The following is a 20,755-nucleotide window of genomic DNA, read 5'->3' as shown; positions in this document are numbered from 1 at the left end:
ATTCCCAGGGCAGTGACTAGTGAACCCATCCCTCCTCCTCTTGTAGGTGCCGTAAATCCCCTGGGGCCAGATCATGGCTTTACTTTTCTTCCCTCTCCATTGGTGCCTGGCACCAATTGGGCAAAAGCAGGTGCTCAGTACATTTTTTCAGGTCACTCACTGAACATGCCTAGGTCTTCACCTTCTACTTACTTGTAATGGTTCACTTCATATCCTCTTGATTCTTGGGTTCTAAGTTTCCTCATCAGGATTCTTAGAATATTTATAAAAAGGATGAAATTAATCTGTAAGACACAGACAGAGGTAGGGCTAGAGGTTATTTGCTGTCCTGGCCACTTCTCTTGTCTTGTACCCTAGACCCAAGGACGAGGATGGACAGGCACTACAGAACACTCCCAGAAGGGCACGTCACTTCCCGCTTGGTTTCGACCCCACAGACCTGGTAAGAAAAACTGTCTGGAGTCAATGGCTCGGCCCCCTCCTACTCCTGGGCTGTGGGAACTCCAAGGTCTGCTTGGTGGTGGCATGGTTTCTCACAGTCAGAATGCACTGGAATACCCTGGAGATCATGTTAAAATGCAGGCCTGGCATGGGCCTGAGATTCTGCATTTCTTATGAGTTTCCAGGGAACGCCAAAGTGGTCTTTGGACTACACTTTGAGTCACAATGTTTTACAGCAGGGGTCCTCAAAGTTTAGGGTACAGACTGTGGGTCTCCACTTCTAGAGATTTTAGTTTAGTGAATCTGGGATTGGAATTTTAACAAACTCCTAGATGATGCTAAAGTTGTTGTGTGGAGACCACATTTTGAGAACCACTACTTCAGAGCCTTATGGAGTCACTTTGAAGTTCAGTCACCAGCTCCAGGTAGACATCCTTCATTACCTTCCTTGTCCGATTCATTGTGGCAGGAAGCGGTGATATTATTATGTGAGGACACCTGAAATATTTGTAAGAGACCAAATGCAGGCTGTGTCAAAGGTGTGTGTGTGTGTGTGTATTCATGTATCTGCCAATCAATCATAACTTCCTAAGGATAGGAATGGAGTCTCTTTATTTCTTTAGGTGTCTTGCCCCCCAGCTCTAGTATAGTCACCCACATGACAGACCTCCCCTGTCCTCTCATCATACATAAGCCAGGATCAGTGGAACTGCCTGGCCAGGCCCCCTCATTGCTCATACTCATAGTTTGGGGTCTGGGGACACTTGCCAAATGACACTGGATTAGTGGCCTGTCTGGGACTTAGCCTGATGCTGCCTTTTTGGGAACACTATTTCTTAGCTCGCTATTTATGCATCTTGTTATAAGCTGACTGTGCATGGTGTAAACTAATAAAGGCTCCTTTTAAAAAATTTTTGTTTACATTTGTATTTAATTTAAAAGGGAGCACTTTAAGGCAAAAGAAAAAGTCCTCAAGATCCCCAAAACAACAGTCAAATAGTCAAATTGTAGGGGAAAGCTAGAATTCTACCCTGTGGAAAGCTGTCTGGAGGTTCCTCAGTCTACTAAAAACGGAGCTACCATATGACCCAGCAATTCCACTCCTAGGGATCGAGCCAAAGGACACAAAAACATTGATTCAAAAGAACACCTGTACCCCTATGTTTATTGCAGCACTATTTATAATAGGTATAACCTGGAAACAACCCAAATGCCCAAAAACAGATGACTGGATCAAGAAGATGTGGTCCATGTACACAATGGAATAGCAGCTTCTATTCTAGTTCATGTCTTTCCTCCTTCCCTAATGGAAGAAGAGGTCAATGTGTCCTAAGCTTCTGTCTTTTTCCTAAGTGATGAAGCATTCACCACTCTCCTTTTTGTGAGCTAGAAGAATGTAGTTTGGGGTTTCACCTAGTCCTACTTTTATCAGTAAGCATGTTCTCTTGGTCTAAGAAGCTCATCTTTACTCTTAGAGTAAAGATAAGGTCACCCCCTTCTTGCCTGATATATGATGCTTCCCCATCTCTGTCCTTGATTCCCTAGGTCTTAACGACAGGATAATTATTCTTGGTCTTTTCCAATACACTTTAGAATTTACAACCATGTGAATTCTCCATACATATGTTATTAAATTCATTGTGTTTCCTTTACTACCCATCTGATGCTGTTCAGATTACTTGTCTAATCCTGCAGGGGAGGGGGAGGGAGAGGGATCAGAAGGAGGGAGGGAGGAGCACAGAGGACTGTGGTAATGGTGCACAGGTGCACTGGGGAAGGAAATTCTATGGGGACTACACCTGAGGTGGGGGGAAGCAAACATTGTTTAAAAATGAACAATAATGTAAAAATTATATAAATAAAGAAGGAAAGAAAAGGAAAAAAAAATAGATTACCTAAGAGGAACCCAGAGGGTTATGGGATGATTTAGTTCATGCCTCAACATGGGCAAGAGCCAGTTCTGTGAGCTCTTAACTGCTGCCTGCCCCCCACCCCCTTCCCAGATACCATCCTTTGGAATGGAGTTTCCAGCCCCTTGTGCTGCAGGCCAAGCTCTAGCAACCCTGTGGTTTGTTCCTGTTTCCTGGCCTTCTGTCCCTGCAGGCCAGGTACCCACTGGAGCCCCTCAGGGGTGGATGGACACTTACCAGGATGGAGAGGATCACGGGCCCTCGAATGACCCACCAGATGGATGCATTGGTGTTGATGTTCCAGCACCTGTGGAGGGACATACAGGCAATGTGCGGAGTGGGGCTGGGCTGGCCAGGAAAGACTTCCTCTCTGAGGTGGCCTTCAAATGAAGGTCCCCCCTCCCACTATGGTCCTGAGCCCCTGGGGTTGTGTGATCGGTACCCACCCCTCTTCTGGTGCCCAGGAGCCCTGCTGTCTCCAAGAACTCCCAGACAGCCTCTAGGAGCACATATGTGGGACGTGAACAGTGGAAGACCCTGGATCCCCAAGCTGGACATTGTCAGAATTCACTGGGGAGCATGGTAGGAAACTGTCCCCAGCAGCAGGCTGATGACATCATTAGGCATGGGGTGGGCGGGTACTTGACCAATTGGACAGCACATGCCTGGTCTAAGGCAGCCACAACTCTGCGCCAGCTGATATTTGCCACAAGGGAAAATGGGAAATGTTGCAGAATGTTACAATTTTTCTAGAGAAGTTGCAAATTCAGGTTTTTAAAAAATTGCATTCATCTAGCTCAAAGAATTATTTTGAAAGAATTATTTCGAGCTGAATTTGGACTTCAGACACTTGCAAGCCTGATCTGCTCTCATCCACTTACTGGCCTGATTAGATCAAGAGGCTGTTTAAGAAACTGTCTCCCCAGGTGAGGTGGCCAACTTTGCTGTGTACGCCTTTGCACCAGCCACCCTAGTGACACCGCTAGGAGCTCTCAGTGTCTTAGTGCCATTCTCTCTTCATACTTTCTAAATGAAAGACTTAATCTTCATGAGAAAATTGGTTGTTTGCTAAGTATTTTAGGATCCACGGTTATGGTTATTCATGCTCCAAAAGAGGAGGAGATCGAGACATTAAAGGAAATGTCTGACAAGCTAGGAGATCCGGGTTTTGTGATCTTTGCCACACTTGTGGTCATTGTGTCCTTGATATTAATCTGCGTGGTGGGACCTCGCCATGGACATACAAACATTCTCGTGTACATAACTATCTGCTCTGTGATTGGGGCATTCTCCGTCTCCTGTGTGAAGGGCCTGGGCATTGCTATCAAAGAGCTGTTTGCTGGAAAGCCTGTGTTGTGTCAACCCCTGGCCCGGATTCTGCTGCTGAGCCTTACAGTCTGTGTGAGCACACAGATTAATTATCGAACAGGGCGCTAGATATATTCAACACTTCCATCTTGACTCCAATATATTATGTATTCTTTACAACATCAGTTTTAACTTGTTCAGCTATTCTTTTTAAGGAGTGGCAAGATATATGCCTGTTGATGATGTCATTGGTACTTTAAGTGGCTTCTTCACCATCATTCTAGGAATATTCTTGTTGCATGCCTTTAAAGACATCAGCTTTAGTCTAGCAAGCCTGCCAGTGTCTTTTCGAAAAGAGGAAAACACAATGAATGGCAACCTCTCTAATATGTATGAAGTTCTTAATAATAATGAAGAAAGCTTAACCTGTGGAATTGAACAACACACTGGAGAAAATATCTCTCGAAGAAATGGAAATCTTTCTCTTTTTGAGAAAGATGTAATGTTAATAAAGAATTTTGTTATGAAATGAATTTGATTATAAGAATGTGTCTGAGAAGCACTGTCCTCAATGTTCTCCAGAGACAATCTTTTTTAAGGTTTCGCTAATTGGGACCAAGAAATTACTTTTCTTATATCTAAATGATGGTAGCCCACTAAAAGGACCTCAGTACATGGCAAATTTCTGTTGTTATTGGGGGGTATTTTAAAACTTTCCTTCACCAAAATCTAAATGCACTAATGAGTTTTAAGTCTATAAAAGTGCTTTATTTTTTCATTGGTGATGAAAGTCTGAAATGTACATTTGTCATCCCCGCTTCATCAATCCCTGACCATTTTAAGGCCTTTTTATTTAAAAAAGAATTATATTTCTTAGCACAGTATCTCGTCACACACCTTACTTGGAAAAATGACTCCCAACTCAGTGATTTTAATTTTGAAAATGACAGTTTGGAGAATCTTAAGTTATTGAATGAAGGAGACGCATTTTGAGGGCCTTTCTAGATGGCACCTAATGGAACCCACCCACCTGAGTCTGAGTTCCTGCTTTGCAGCCTGGCTGGTTTTATTTCTTGGCTACTCTAACGTTGATACCTGGAAAGTTGATTACCATTTTATTTCAACTTTTATATCTTTCAATATATTTTCATGAGTTACCATCATTTAGATCTTCTAATTACCCTAGAAGACCAGGGGGAGTTTCTTAAATTTAGCCTATAATAAAGAAAGTAAAGTTCTTTTCTAAGTCTGAATGCTTAGAACAATCTTAAAAAAAAAAAAAAAGAAAGAAATTGTCTCCTACTTTACTACACTGTCTCCCTCCCTGCCTGGCTTCTTTCAAGTTTTCTTTCCACAAGCCTACTCCCAGAGGCCTCCCTGTGCTCACCTGCCATCTCAGCACTTCACACCTTTAGAACAAGCCTAGATCTCTGGTGTGTCCCATTAGGAGTTGCTCTCCTGCTCCTGACTCTGAAGGACTTTCAGACACCCAGTAGTTGGAGGAGAGCGGTCATAGGGTAGGGGGCAGGGGAGGAAGGAAAACTTGGGTGGGTCCTCTGAGCTTCTCACTGAGAAGCACGTGCCTGGCACCTGACCTCAGCACAGGGCTGGGCAGGCAGGCTGCTAAGGCAGCCCAGGGTTGTGCAGGCTGGCAGAGGCCGCTCAGCCAGCTGCACACTCACACCCAGCAAGAGTGGGGCACTCAGCTGCTTGGTGCTTCAGAGAATTCAGCTGTGGTCCCTTGTTTGAGAAACAATCCTCTTCTAGAGAGCCCCAGAGAAGTGTCCATCCCATCTGAAATGCACTCTTGTTACCTCTCTTCCAACAACTCACCCAACATCTTCCAGAAAGTGCCTGATGATGGCCCATGAAGCAACAAAAACGGCTGGGGAGCCTGAGGATAAAGAAAAAGGGAGAGGGAGAAGTAGAAGAGAGAACTCTCACTTTTCAACACACATATGAGGAACAGGGTAAGTAGTGACCCTGACTAGGTACCAAGTTCTGGTTTCTATGGAAACACGGTTGTCATCCTGTAAAATGTGTAGCCATGTGCTTCTAGGAAGCCAGGGATGCCCTGGGAACAGAGGTAGGACCAGCTGGATCCAAAAGACCACTTGGGGCTGGACTCTCCTGGGAGCTAGGCCCAGACTCCAGATGACCTCTGCGGGGAAGATGGGGAACAGCACGCCTGGGCAGGACGTTGGGGCCTGGGGATGCAGTTGGGGGGCTCCTTTCCCAAACTGGGACATGCTGGACAGGGGGGACATGGCCCTGAGGTTTGTAAGAAGCGTGGCCATTCAATAGGCAATGAAAACAATCAATGTCATATTTAAACAAAAGATCTTTTGGACTAGAGAGTGAAAAGCACAGAGGAATTGAAAATAAAATATAAGAACATTTCCTGGCTTCTGGTTAAACACGTCAAATTGACCTTTTTTAAAAAAAATAAAAGATTTATTTATTTATTCATACAAGCACTGAGTATACAGTCAGAAGTGCGAGAGGGTGAGAGAATTCACCAGAGCCAGAGCGGGGAGCAGAGCAGGCAGAAGGACTTAAGTACACTGCTGAGGGGTGCAGCAGGCGGCAGGAGAGGTCTGTTGCGCCATGTGGGACCCTCGCCGGCGGCTGGGGATCGAACTGGCGCTGCAGAGGCTGCGGGCAGCTTCGCAGCCCAGTGCTCAACCGCTGTGCCACCAGGAGAGGCCCTGATCTTAAATGTTTATCTTTACATGCTCCAGGCACTCTTACCATATGATAGTAAAGAAATAAAAATGGCACAAGTCCATGAGCACAAAGAAAGGAAGATGCCAGCCTGCTTAGGAACTGGAGAGCTGGCAGGGAGTAGAGCAGAGACAGCAGGAACTCAGTGCCAAGGAGGATGCTGCTGGGAGAGTGGCTGAGAGGCTCAGGGGTTGGGGGCATTAGGGACCCCAAGAAGTAGGAGGCAGGGTGGAATTGAAACTGTAGGATGGCTCGGAAGCAGGGTCGAGCAGGTGCCAGTTCTTCTCTCCCACGGCTAAGTACTGATAGCTGTTCAGCCCTGACCAAAGTTTATTGCCTGGGGAAGTTGAGCCACAGAGAGGGTGGCAGGGGTTCTCAGTTGAACACAGGGATGAAGTAAGGGCCTACACCGTGCTGCCCTTTGCCACATGTGGCTATTGAGCACTTGATATGGGGCTGGTCAACTTGAGAGAGGGTTGAGGATGAAGGACCCCAGGCACAGGCAAGCAGACCGTTAACAAGAAAGAAGAAGGAAAAAAATGTGGCAAAACATGGTTGGCAACAGCTCAGGGAAGACCACCTGTCTGTGGCAATCTGTATCCTTTCCTGGGAGAGAAGGGGACATGGAGGATGTGGGCAGAGGGGCAGCCACACCATGTACCAGCTTCCCTAGCTGACAGTGTATCCCTAAGTGTAAGTGTGTCCCTACACTTAGACTTGCAAGCAGTAAATCCCTTTCCAGCCCTTTCCCTGTTGCAGGGAGCTGTCCTATTGCTTCAATCAGCTTTCTATATATATTTTTTAAAGATTTATTTATTTATGCATACAAGAACTGGAGTACAGGCCAGAGGTGTGGAGGGGTGAGAGGATTCACCAGAGACAGAGTGGGGAGCAGAACAGGCAGATCTACTGAAATGCACTGCTGAGGGGAGCAGCGGGCGAATCAGGAAAGGTCTGCTGTGCCATGTGGGTAGCTCCCTGGCCGCCGGGGATTGAACTTGTGCTGCAGAGGCTGCAGATAGCTTCACAGTGCTGTGCTTAACCCCTTGCGCCACTAGGGAGGCCCCTCAATCAGCTTTCTAAACTCACTCCCTACAGTCTGTGGCCTTCATGTTCTTAGGCACAAGACAAGAGCCGGGTCGAGATCTTGTGACTCCACCAAAGAATAACAAAATGGGATGGGCTGGAGTGCAAGACAGGTATTGGTTTTGAAGATTTAGCACAAAAAAAAGATTGTAAAATATGTTATTAGTAATTTTTATATTAATTATACATTGACATGATAATGTTTGGATTACATTGCTTTAATCTATTATTGAAGTTAATTTTTAAAAAAGATTTATTTATTTAGCGCCTCCCTTGTGGTGCAAGGGGTTAAGACGCAACCTATGAAGCTGTCTGCAGGCACTGCAGCATGAGTTCGATCCCCCGGAAAGCCGGGGAGATACCCACATGGCGCAGAAGACCTCTCCTGACTTGCCCACTGCTCCCCTCAGTAGTGAATTTCAGTGGATCTGCCTGTTCTGCTTCCCACTCTGTCTCTGGTGAATCTTCTCATTCCCCGCACCTCTGGCTTACACCCCAGTTGTTGTGTGCATAAATAAAACTATTTTTAATAAATAAATAAATCTTTTAAAAAATAAATCTTTTTAAAAAAATAAAATAGATAATAAAATAAATAAATAATAAATCTTTTAAAAATAAATAAATAAAAAAGATTTATTTATTTATGCATACAAGAACTGGGGTGTAAGCCAGAGGTGCGGGGAATGAGAGGATTCACCAGAGGCAGAGTGGGGAGCAGAACAGGCAGATCCACTGAAATTCACTGCTGAGGGAAGCAGCAGGTGAGTCAGGAGAGGTCTGCTGTGCCATGTGGGAAGCTCCCTGGCCAGCTGGGGATCCAACTCTGCAGTGGCTGTCGATGGCCCAATAGCACTGTCTTTAACCCCTGCGCAATCAGGGAGGCCCTCACATCCTATTTCTATGGACAAACTTGTTTCTTTTCTTTTCTTTTTTTTAAAGATTTATTTATTTATGCATACAAGGGCTGGGGCACAGGCCAGAGATGGTGGGGGTGAGAGGATCCACCAGAGACAGAGTGGAGAACAGAACAGGCAGATTGACTAAAGTACACTGCTGAGGGGAGCAGCAGGCACTATAGGAGAGGTCTGCTGTGCCATGTGGGTTGCTCCCTGGCTGGGGATGGAACTCGTGCTGCAGAGGTGCTGATTGCTTCATAGTGCAGTGCTTAACCCCTTGAGCCACCAGGGAGGCCCGACAAACTTGTTTCTATACTGTGGTCAGAGCGCCACCCTTCCCTTTTCCTCCCTCCCCAACCACCTCCTTGCTCAGTTTTCACACCTGTGCAGTGAGGTGGCTCCCCTTGGCCCAGTCTTCCACCTCCCACACCAAACAGGAAATGAAAAGATTTTTCTTTACAATTGTATTGCTCCAGACAAGAGCTTATAGATAGGGGTACTTTGGGAATAACCACCTGCTACACACACACACACACACACACACACACACACACACAGGCACACACACACACCACCATTTCTAGACCAGCTCCCTGGAGAAACACATCCCTTGCCGCCTCCCCAGTCCCAACCCCAACACACACCACTGCCTCACTCAGCTCTGAAGTGACTCATTCTTAATTATGAACAGCCAAGGTCACTGACATCTGAAGAAAGCTGATTACATAAAGGACAAAGGAACTCAGAGGAAACAGACCATACAGGCTGCAGGAGGAACTTGAACAAAACAACTCTGAGGTATATCATCAGAGAGATGAGAGAAAAGATTACATCTTCAAGACACAAACAGGATGTCCAGAACCGGAAGCATTCAGAGAACAAGGAAGAGGGCTTGGAAACTGAATATATAATAACCAAGATTAAAAAAATTCCATAGATGGCTTGGAAGATAAAGACTAGGAATCTAAAAAGCAGAACAAAGAATGGAATGAAAAATAGGAGAAAAGAAATAAGCACATTAGAGGTTGATTCTAGGACATGTACTATCTGATTAAAAGTTTCAGAAAAAGAGGATATAAACCAGAAGGGAAAATGTTCAAAGAGATCAAGTAAGAACATCCCCAAGAAATGAAGACCGAGTTTCCAGATGAAAGAGACACAAGGTGCCAGTAAAATGGATGGGGACAGATCTGCATCAAACATATCCTTCTGACGTTTCAAAATACAGGAAACAAAGAGCAGATCTTGCAGTTTATATAGGAAGAAATGATCAAGAAACAGAAGAGATGGCACTTCCAGTAACACCGGATGCCAAAACAGAAGGCCTTCAAAATTCTGGGGGGAAATGACTTTTCAACCTAAGCATTAGAAGGCTCTAGAAAGAACACTGGTGAGTTTATTAGTATTGAAGTATTAGTATTATAGGTTAAATGGTATCCCCACCCCCACCCTTAATTCATATAATTCTTCCAGAACGTTAGAACATGACCTTGTTTGGAAATAGACTTTGTAGGTATAAGTTAAGATGAGGTCACATGGAGATGATAATCCAATATGGCTGCATTCTTATAAGAAACCATGACAGACACCACGAGAAAGAGGTCATATAGAAGATGGAGACAGAAATTGCAGCAATGTAGCTATAAGCTAAGGAATACCAAAGGTGGCCAGACACCATCAGAAGCCAAGAGAGAGGTAGGGACCATAATATCCCTTAGAGCCCTCAGAAGGAATCAATGATTTTGAAACCTTGATTTTGAACTTCTGGCCTCAAGAACTGCGAGACAGTAAATTTCTGTTGTCTTAAATCACCAAGTTTGCAGCAATTTGTTAGGACAGCCCCAGAAACTGATAGATGGCCTGTTGTGTTTGATGAATCGGAATATAGCAGTGGATGGTTTTCCAGTTCTGTTGGAGGATTTGTGTTCTATATAATAGTGAAAATTAGAAATAATTGCAATTTCAAAAAAATACGTATTTGGTTAAATAAATCCAAGAATAGTTAAAAATCTTTAGGTAAGTGGGCCTCCCTGGTAGTCTAGGGGTTAAGTCTCGGTACTATCACTACTATGGTCTGAGTTCAATCCCTGACCATGGAACTAACCCACATAAAGCGCAGCAGGCCTCTTCTGACTCGCCCGCAGCTCCCCTCAACAATATATTTCAGCAAATCTGCCTGTTCTGTTCCCTAGTCTGTCTCTTGGTGAATCCTCTCACACCCCACACCTCTGGCCTACACCTTCGGTTTTCTACACAAAAAATAAATTAAAAATTAAAAAAAAAATCTTTAGGGAAGAGTTGGTGGAGAGTGAAAAGCATGCTTATGTGTCAATGCAAAGAAGCAAAGTTCAAATTTGCAAAGTTTGCAAAGAAGCAAAGTTCAAAATTCTACATATAGAACAACTACAACTATGTGAGGAAAAAACTGTGAGTAGGGAAAAAAAGCTGGAAGGAAACCCCAGACAATGTTCAAGAGATGGGACTAGGTTATATATTTTTTTCTACTTAAAAAAATTACTTTTTTTTGGCAGGGGCGGGGGTTGGTGGGGGGGCCTCCCTGGTGGCACAGGCGGTTGAGCGCTGCACTGTGAAGCTGTCCGCAGCCTCTGCAGTGCCAGTTCGATCCCCGCCAGCCTCAGAGCAAACCACACGGCGAGCAGACCTCTCCTGTCTTGCCCACTGCTCCCCTCAGCAGTGTATTTCATCAGTCTGCCTGTTCTGTTCCCTGCTCTGTCTCCGGTGATCCCTCTCACCCTCCCCCGCATCTGGCCTGTACTCCAGTTCTTGTATAAATAAATAAATCTTTTTTAAAAAAAAGCTTTTGTAAAAAAATTACTTTTTTGCAGGGTGTGTACTCATCAAGTAACCTCACTCTGTGGAAACCGTTTCAAATTGAGGCAGGGGCCACTGCTTTTGGAAGAGAAAGCATTCTCACAGGTGGAGAGCTTTAGGTCCCAGCACCAATCCTGGTTGGTGAGGCTGTAGAGGCAGAGAGGCCACGAGGGAAGGAACCACAGCTATTTTATGTGCTGTTCCATCTTTGGAGCCTGGCATATAGTAGATGCTCAATAAATATTTTTTATTATCTCATTAAGTCTCCCATAAACCTGTGACATAGATATTATCACAAAGCATTATATCCCAGCTATACTACAAACTCTTTGAGTGATGGAATTGTTTTGTTTTGGCTTTGGTTGTAATTTCTACAAGGCCTTCTGCACATCTAGTGCTCAAGAGGGTTGAATAAATTACAACCCTGATATTAGAGATGATGAAGCTGTCCATGTTCACGCAACAAAATCCTGGCAAATCTGGGATTCAGATCCTGGTGAGTTGAGCTCTAGACTAGCTGCTCTTTTGGCAGAGTCTATTGCATTAGGCAAGTCCCTGGAACTCTGAGGTTATAGGTCTATGCAGAAATCCAGAGATCTGCCGAGACTGCAGCTCCTGCTGGCCAAGGGTCATGTACTAATCATGCTGCCAAGATTCAGCAGGAGGGTTCAGCAGGCTCTGCCAGGGCAGGTGACTTCCCTGATAGTGTGATGAGAAGTTACGGCCCTCACTGTTAGGGATGTAGGCCAGCAGAAAATACAGGGGAGGCCTTTCCTGGCAGGGGCACTTCTTAATCAAAGGCACCAAGAAGAAACCAAATGAAGCTGATGGTTGGCACATGTGACTTTCCTTGTAAGCCTTTGACTTACTCACAGGAACCTGGTTCTCTGTCTAGAACCCAGGGCTGACATTCATGTGTTTATCAAATAAACAACTGATGAATGGATGGATGGACAGATTGAATGGATCGATGGACAGAGAGATGGATGGATGGGTGTTTGTTAACAGCAGAATAAAAGTTAAGGGGACTTGGAAACTAACAAGCCTTTGTTTGAATCCTGTGTGTTCCCTTGTCTGCAGTGGGAGCCAAGGTTTCTCTGAAAGGCCTCTGGGGATTGTTATGACTAGATAATTCATTTAGAGTGCTGAGCCAAATGCTTGGAACATAGCAAGTGCTCAAGAAATGGAGTTATCACTTTCATTGACTAGAAAAGAAAGAAATGTAATAGGCCCTACCGTTGACTGTCTTGCTACCATTTTCCCTCCTTCCTAGAAACCAAATCCCAAATTTTCATTAGGAAGTCACATGGTTTGAGTAGCTTAAACCAATTAAATGTATCCCATTCCCTCAGGCTCTGTGATTGGTACAGGATGTGTAAGAGACTTAAGCTAGTCCAATCAGAGTGAACCTCAGGATATTTTCTGGGACACAGCCTCTTTCTATCTCCCATCAGATGTAATATGGAAACCAGTAGCCCAGAAGCTGCTGCAGTTATACTGGGTACCATCAGCCCAAGGATAACGTTGATGTTACAGAAGGCAGTCAACAGACAGAAAGAAATATTGTTGCACTGCAGAATTCAGCCCGACCTGAAGCTGGTAATCCCTGGACTTTGCAGCTACATGAGCCAATTAATTTTTTTTATGTCAGATTTTCCGATACCTATAGTCTGATAACTTTCATATAGAAAAGCTCTGGATGCCAGAAATTACATGTAAATTTTAGTTATTATTTCCTTTTAACAGTTAAGTAAATTGAGGTAGGAGGGTTAAACATCAAGTAACTTGTCTAAGGCCACACAAATGAACTTCCTCAACTAAGGGTGGAGCTGGAAACAGAAACCAAATCCTTTTGATTCTGGAATAACTCTTCTTTCTCCTAAACCACACAGCTACTGTTACTCCTGGGGAAACATACCCCATCCGAGGGCAATAAATCCATGGAGGCACTTCCTTTCTGAGAAGAACGAGATGACGAGGAGTGTGTGAAGGTACAGGCCTTCCACCAGCAGCCAGGCGTAGTTGGCCATGATGCAGTACTGGAAGAAGACCATCACCAGCTTACAGCCCACCTGGACAGGGAGAGGTAGATGAGGTCCAGGCTGGGTGACACTGGGCTTTCCTCTGGTGACTAATCCCAAATGAAGTAACGGTGATGTAACGGTCAGGGCCCAGGCCAAAGTGAGCCTCTGGGGCTCCTGGCCATCCCCTGGGGCCTTCCACTACCAGAAGACAAGGACCACAGAGTTCTCTCGAGTGTGGAAGTTCACAAACCAGCAGGCTTGGTCAAGTCGGCATGCACCACTGGGGAAGCAGGAACTACATTCAGATTCTGGAACTGGCAGCCAGTTGTGAGATGATATCAACTCCCAACTGCTTCATTTTTCAGATGAGGCAACTGAGGCCTAGATGGGGAAAGGGTGTTCTGAACAAGCTCAGATGTCCTTTCCAAGCTCAGTTTCTCTGGAAACAGCTGAAGAAAGGATGTGCCAACTATAGGAGGCAACACTGATTATGGTAAAAATGGGCCCTAAGTGGTGCACTGCATCTGGACAGCCTGTAAATACCAGACAGGGATGCCACAGTGTAGCATCCTTTGATGCAGTGACTCTTCCCATTGTCATGTCTCTCACAGGGGTCCCTGGAAATTGTGCCTGTGGGATTGTAGGCATGAGGCTCCTATGCCAGCCTGGCTCCCATACCGGCTTTACAAAGTTCCCCTTCCCTCTCACTGAGCTGCCCCCGGGAGGAAGCCAGCTCCTAGGGCTGCTACATGGACTTGTCCATGGAGGAGGAGGAAGATGTTACCCCCTTGCTGGCCAAATGAATTCCCATCCAGAGATTCTGCTTCTGGCTTTAGCCCATGGGTGACTTGCGAGTTAGATGTTTAGTAGAACGCAAGAAGCTTTCCTGCTGGCCAGTGCTGGAACTCTTGTCACTGTTCACTGGTGGGCTAGGTTCTGGATTTAAGTCCCCAATTCTTAGTCTTGTTCTCTTATTTCATCCTGGAAATCTCCCTCGGAGACATGGGACCTACTTGTTGGACCTCTTAGTCTGAGTCAGAACACATACACCTATACACACTCACACAAACACAATACAAACAATATACACTTAACAGGTCTGTAGAGAATTATAGGTTGGCTGAACTAATCTCAGTTTCCAATCCTTTCCCCTTTGCTGACTTCACTATGGAGACTATGATAGTAAAAAATAACTCAATCTCTCAACTTCCTTTGCATCTAGATGTGGCCACTGTACACAGTTGTACCCAATGAGATACAAATACGAGTCTGGGGCTGAGGTTTAGGGGTTGGGGTAGGGCTTCCTTTCCCAGGTATAAAGTCAAAGCCTCCCAAGGGGCTTCCCTTTGCTCCTTGTCTGGAACATGATGTGAGTGAGGGCTGGGGTTACTGCAGCAATATTGCAAACACATGGCATAAAGCATGAGATCAAGGATGGCAGAACAGAAAGGAAAAAAATGTTTCTGTGTCCTTCAAGGCATCATGGAGCCACTGAGCCACCTCTGGATCGCCCATCTGTGGACAGCTTATGTAGGAAACAGCCCCCATCGGTTTAAGCCGCTGATACACGGTTTACTGTTATGTGTAACAAAAGATATTCCAAAATGATACACAGAGCAATATTGCACTGAATTAAAGACTCATCTGTGCATTCTGAAGGAGGAAATGGGTTCGATTTAACAAAACATGATTGCTTAATGTAGACATACTGGCATATGCCACGCTTTTCTGTCTACAACCAACTCCAACCTCTCTAAAACAGACCATCTGTCTACAGCTGGGAATTGGCGGGCGTAGGGAAAAGAGGAACCTTGCTGTGTATGGGAGTTGCATGGCACCTCCCACTGCCTTCCCACAAACTGCTCTCATACATGACTCAGATTGTGTGGATGGGAGAGGGTGGGAAAGTAATGGTTCCAGAGCTGGTCCCTTTTCCCTTGGCAGCCTCAGCAGGGACTTGGGGGAAGGACAAGCAGGCTACCACCCACTCCAAAATTAGTCTGGGGAAGGCAGGCAGGTCTGGCCACACCCTGGGGCATGCAGGCATGTTACCCTGTGAGCATCGCAGTGAGTGACATCGTCCGAGGAGAAAAGCACAGCATCCTTGATGAAGATGGACAGGGCACGCAGGATGAAAGACACAAACAGGTGCATGTGGATGTAGTTTCGGGTGCAGTGGAGCTTCCTAGAGTGGGGGAGAATGCAGGGCCTGAGGAGTCAGAGCAGGGAGGGGCTGGTGCTCAGCCAGACCCACCCCTTCAGAGGGTGCCAGGGAAACCCAGGCTTTGGATACAGGTTCTTTGCAGGTTACACACCACACTGTCAGCAGGCACTGAATGAGAACCCAGGCTGCCAGGTACCCGGTTTACTGTCTCATGTTGCAATTACAAGAATAATAATAAAGTTGGGGCTACCCTGACCCACCACCATCTCCAGCTCTCACAAGTGTTTAGAATGGATGACAGGATAGGGGTCTGGGGGCAGGCAATGAGAATGGGAGGCAGTGGACAGCACTGGAAGCCCACAGGTTGTCAGGGAAATTAGACCCTGCCATTTACTAGCCACATGACCTTGAGTAAACCTGTTTGCCTCCCAAAGCCTATTTCTTTCTCTGCCCTAAGGGACAGAAATTTGTTACTTGCCCTCTTCTTCTGGTATCAGAACCAGGCTCTCTTATGAGGAGTGATTATTCCACCCTCCCGCCCTTTTCACAGACCTGACTGGTTTCTGTCCCCGGATGCAGTGACTGGTTTGGAATTGGGCATGTGACCCAAGCAGCACCTATGAGAACTTCCTGCAGGACTTTCATTGCAACTATAGGAGAGGAGGTTCCCTTTGCCCTGGTATGGCTGACTGGTAGAATATACCCCAGTTGCTGCAGCTGGTTGCCTTTGCCACCCTGCAGAAAGACTGAGGACCAGGCTAATGGAGAGGGGAGTTATGGAGGGAGACAGACAAGGTTATTTGAGCAGCTAGATTCAGCTACTAAATTCAGAACTCCCTAAGCTTATCAATTATGTGGGGCAGGTCACCTCTGTTTTTCTTAATTTGTCTTAAGTTGGATTTTCTGTTCCTTGCAAACCAGAGTCTGTGTAACATACCTGTAAAATGGGGATACTGATCCTTGCCTCATAGCACTGTGTGAAAATCAAGTGGCACAGGAAGTTCTTAGTAATGTTCAGTAAATATTGAGTGAATAAAGGAATGAATGTGATCACAGTAACTAAAGTGTTGTGCTCCAATGAAGCTTTACATCAAGAAGAGACAAGGACACCTAGACCTTCCTTCCCTGACCTGAATAATTAAGAGATTCAGAGTCTGTGCCTGGGGAAGGCTGGGAGTGGAGAGGAGCAGCGTGTTCTCACCGGAAAGCACAGAGGATGCTGAGGGCAACCAGGAGCATCACCAAGGAGGAGCTGTAGCCCACGGTGTACATGACCTTCAGCTTGAGCAGGTACGCATGCTGCAGAGAGAAGCGTGTGTCAGTCCCATCTGCACACCTGACTGGCTCTGCCCTTTTTTGCCTCAGAGTATACCAGCTTCAGTGTGCTTGAATCTCAACTTTGATTGCTATTCTGCTCGTACCCTAAGCACACCAGTTTATAGACTTGTCACATCTTGGTTTTGGAAGAGACTCATGGATCATCTGATGCCAATTCAGATTTCTATTTCATGTATAGGACCCTTTACCAGCACTCTGAATTCAAGCTTTTGCTTGAATACCTCCAGGAACGAGGTACTCACTCCCTTTCAAGGAAGTCATTTGGTATAGAGCAACACAAAATATGTTAATTTTTTCTAATGTGAAGCCAAAATTTATTACCTACAAAATTGCACCTTCCAGTGCTTTGTCTGCTTCTGGATTCACTTAAATTGAATTTGTCTTGTACCTCAGGCCTGTTATTATTTTAAAAATAAACTTTTCATTTTAGAATAGTTTTAGACTTATAGAAGTCTCAAAAATAGTACAGAGCGGTCAGTCATTCTTTAAAATAGCTTTTCTGTCCATCTGTCCCTCAGGTATCTTCTCAACATTAAATACTCTGCCTGTCTTTAATCTCTTTCCACAATCCTTTACCATTTTGCTCAATTAGTATGATCCAGTTTGTCAATGTCCTTCTTAAATAAGATACCCAGAAACAGATAAATAAAAAGCTCCAGATATATTATCTGACCAGGAAGTTGAGTGGGATCATCACCTTCTCTGATCTATACACTGCATTCCTATTAATGTGGCCAAGCAGGCATTTGCTTGTTCAGCAGTCATGTCACATGGCTGGCTCATTTCTTATACAAAACATTTTTTTTTTTTAAAGATTTATTTATTTATTTATACAAGCACTGGGTACAGTCAGAAGCGCGGGAGGGTGAGAAAATTCACCAGAGCCAGAGTGGGGAGCAGGCAGAAGGACCGAAGTACACTGCTGAGGGGAGCAGCAGGCGGCAGGAGAGGTCTGCGCGCCATGCCGGACCCTCCTCTGGTGGCAGGGGAGCAGACGGGATCGAACCGCGCTGCAGAGGCTGCGGGCAGCTTCGCAATCCAGCGCTCAACCGCTGTGCCACCAGGGAGGCCCTATACAAAACATCTTAATGAACTGGGTGGGATACTGAGTAAAAGGCGAATTGTCACATATAGAGATAGATGTAACTTTAGGTTCAAAAACTAAATTGTACAATACTCTTAGAAAGAATCAAGTCAATGGAAATTAAAACAATAATGTCACATCCCATATTTTTTAACTGAGCAAGCTAAAAAATACTGAAAATAATATTCTATACAGGTCAGGGTATAGTGAAAGTGAAAATTGGCCCAATCTTCTTGAAAAGTAGTATGCATCAAGAAACTTTGAAATATGCATTCTTCTTGACCTCCTTTTTATCTCTAAGAATTAATTCTAAGAAATATTAATATAAAAGCATACTGATATAGAAAGATGTTTATCACCAAACTATTTGTGATGGAAAACAACCAAATGTCCAACATTAGAATAGTTGACTAAATTATTTTAAATCCAAATTATTTTTATGTTATGACACTATTTAAATGCTGCTAAACAAGAGTTATGAGTCAGGACATGCTGCTAATGTAAAATTAAGTGTAAAGGCAGAAGACAAATTTTACGCAATGTGATTTCTACTCTAAGTCCAAAAAAAAGTTAGGTTGAATTATATGAAATTACCCATTTTGTAGATAAAAATGATTGAATGTTACCCATATCAGATGATACAATCTCATGCATGCATATAAACAAGAATATAAGGAAATGTATTAGATGTTAATATAGGTTAACTTTGGATTATGAATTTGTAGGTAGAGTTGCTATTTTTGTTTGTATTTTTTCTACTTTTCTCATTTTTCTTCAGTGGGTATTACTTTATAACCAAAAGAAATTTTAAAAATTTAAATTTAATTTAAAAAATTAAACAGTCATAAGCATAGTATTGAGGAAACCTGGCTGACAGCTCTTCATATGAAAATGACCTAGAGGTTAGACCAGCCCAAGCTCCAAGGTGTTAAGGAATGGTACTGCAAAGAAAGAACATGGGCTTTAGAGCCAAGAGACAGAGTTCTAAACCCAGGATTGTTACTCACCAGCTGTGTGACCTTAGGCAAATTACTTAGCTTCTCTGAGTCTCAGTTTCCTCATCTGCAAAATGGGGATATTATCTACCTTGCAGGCTTATTGAAAGAACAAATAAGGTATCGGGCTTCTAGACAGTGCCTGGCACTGGGTGTATATTCACTTCTCCCACCTCCCACTCCCCCTTCCCCCGCCCCCCCCCCACCATCTTCCATTTCTCCACTTGGGTCAATGGTCTGAGATTGTTGTCAGAGAGTGCGACATGAAATATGAGGTAGCTGCCCCCCAAACAGGCCCATTCTCGATTATATTAAAGGAGTGCTTGGAGCAGCCAGCCACGATGGAATGCATGCCGTGTTTTGTTTAGTTCTGGGTATTTTGTTTTAAGAGGCACATTAATAAACTGGAGCATTTCTGGAGGAGGGTGAGTGTGTCTTCTGAAGAGTGAAACAATTGGGTAGATTGTACCCAGAGGGCAAAAAGCAAACAAACAAACTTAGGGAGATACTGACAGGGAGAAAAGGCTAAGACTTGCTGTGTGAGCTCCCGTGGGAGGAAGTTACCAGAAAGTTGACTCTACTCAGAGTGACCACAATTTTCTGACTAGAGATGACCTTTGATGGGATGGCTATCAGGTGACATTGAACTTCTCCACTGATGACTGAAAACCCAGAAGCCAGAAATTGTCTTTCAGGCATCAGGGGGAGACCAAAAGGGCAGAAGGTAGCACTAGATTAGTGGGTCCTAGACTTTGGCACATTTGAAAGCAGTGAAATGTCAGAAATGTTGGAGGACCAATGTATCAGCTTATAATCTTGTCACATACAGGATAAGCCTCAGAGCCAAGGGCAACAGCCTCAGTCCTCGGGGGGTGGTGGGTATATCCCTTCTTGCAGCCCTTAGGAGCAGATCCAGGTCAGCCTTCAGCAACACGAGGCCACACAAGTGACAAGCAGGGAGTGTTCAGACTGAATATTCTGTGCTGGCCTGTGGCTGGGGTCACTGTCTACCTGACAACCATAAGCACATTCGGGTCAGCTAACAAGCAGACCACTGCTGCCTTGTATCTTCGAGGTCTGATCCAGAAAGAGCTCTGTTCTTCAGAGGCCTGATGTGACCACAGTGGCCCAGTCCTGACATATCACTGTGCACCATGCTCCAGAGGCTTGGGGCCTCAGAAGCCTCACTGCTGTCTGTCTTGGATCAAGCTGTCTGTCTCTCTGCTGCATCCCCTGACTGGACTACCTTCCCTCTGGATCCTTTAGATCAGGGGTAAGCAGATTTTTTCATAAATGGATGGATAGTATAGATTTTAGGCTTTGGGTGTTAGGTGGCCTCTTTTGCAATTACTTGGTTCTGCCCAAGCAGTGGAAATGGGTGTGGCTGTGTTTCAATAAAACTTTATTTGAGAAAGTAGGTGCTGGGCCAGATTTAGCACAAGGGCTGTTGTCAAGCTCTGCTCGAAGTGAGCATTTTAGTCACCATTTTTTTCCCCCCAAGAGGCAGTGTGGCCTGGTCTTCCTGATGACCTGAGTCAACTCTTGGTGTTTGTCAATAATAAAGTGTTGTGTGCCAGGTGAGGAAATTGAAAACAGAAAATCAACAGAGGCATACTTTCACCATCGTTTGCTCAAAAGAGAAAAAAGACATTCCAACAATAGGAAGGGGAGAGTGCTGAGAGGGGTGGTCCCCAGGGGCCTGACCCAGGCCCCAGGCCGGCTCCACTCTGTTCTTGCCCAGGATCTTCTCACCCAGGAGGGAAGGAGGTGGACAGGCTTACCTGCTTCTCGTTGGATGAGTCATTCATGTTAACCCCACAGGCCAGGTCAGGCCTGGGGAAGGTTTTCGACCAGCCGTCCAGTGTGCAATTTCGAAACATGGTACCTGTGGGTGCCAAGCATCCTTCAGGTCAGACGACAGCAGTCTCCTGGGTGCCCTTGGCCACACCTTAA

At 45.0% G+C, this 20,755-nt stretch overlaps 1 protein-coding gene and 1 pseudogene across 2 annotated transcripts in view; one reads left to right on the top strand and one right to left on the bottom strand.

Annotated features, from left to right (window-relative positions):
• SCTR (secretin receptor) overlaps positions 1–20,755 on the bottom strand; it is a 54,419-nt gene that overhangs the window by 5,101 nt on the left and 28,563 nt on the right. For both annotated transcript variants that reach the window (XM_037523238.2, XM_037523237.2), the window contains exons 4-10: positions 20,584–20,687; positions 16,587–16,684; positions 15,274–15,406; positions 13,116–13,269; positions 5,493–5,553; positions 2,589–2,658; positions 193–284 (exon numbers count right to left, since the gene is read on the bottom strand). In XM_037523238.2, coding sequence (XP_037379135.1) covers positions 193–284; positions 2,589–2,658; positions 5,493–5,553; positions 13,116–13,269; positions 15,274–15,406; positions 16,587–16,684; positions 20,584–20,687 — 712 coding nt within the window. The remainder of the gene's footprint in view (positions 1–192; positions 285–2,588; positions 2,659–5,492; positions 5,554–13,115; positions 13,270–15,273; positions 15,407–16,586; positions 16,685–20,583; positions 20,688–20,755) is intronic.
• Positions 2,759–4,191, top strand: LOC119254137 (magnesium transporter NIPA2-like; annotated as a pseudogene).

Source organism: Talpa occidentalis, unplaced genomic scaffold, assembly GCF_014898055.3.
Source record: "Talpa occidentalis isolate TD23 unplaced genomic scaffold, MPIMG_talOcc4v2.1 talOcc4.3, whole genome shotgun sequence".
Taxonomy (NCBI): Eukaryota; Metazoa; Chordata; class Mammalia; order Eulipotyphla; family Talpidae; genus Talpa; species Talpa occidentalis.
The sequence above is the reverse complement of the archived record's forward strand: the minus strand, read 5'-3'. Positions and strand labels throughout refer to the sequence as shown.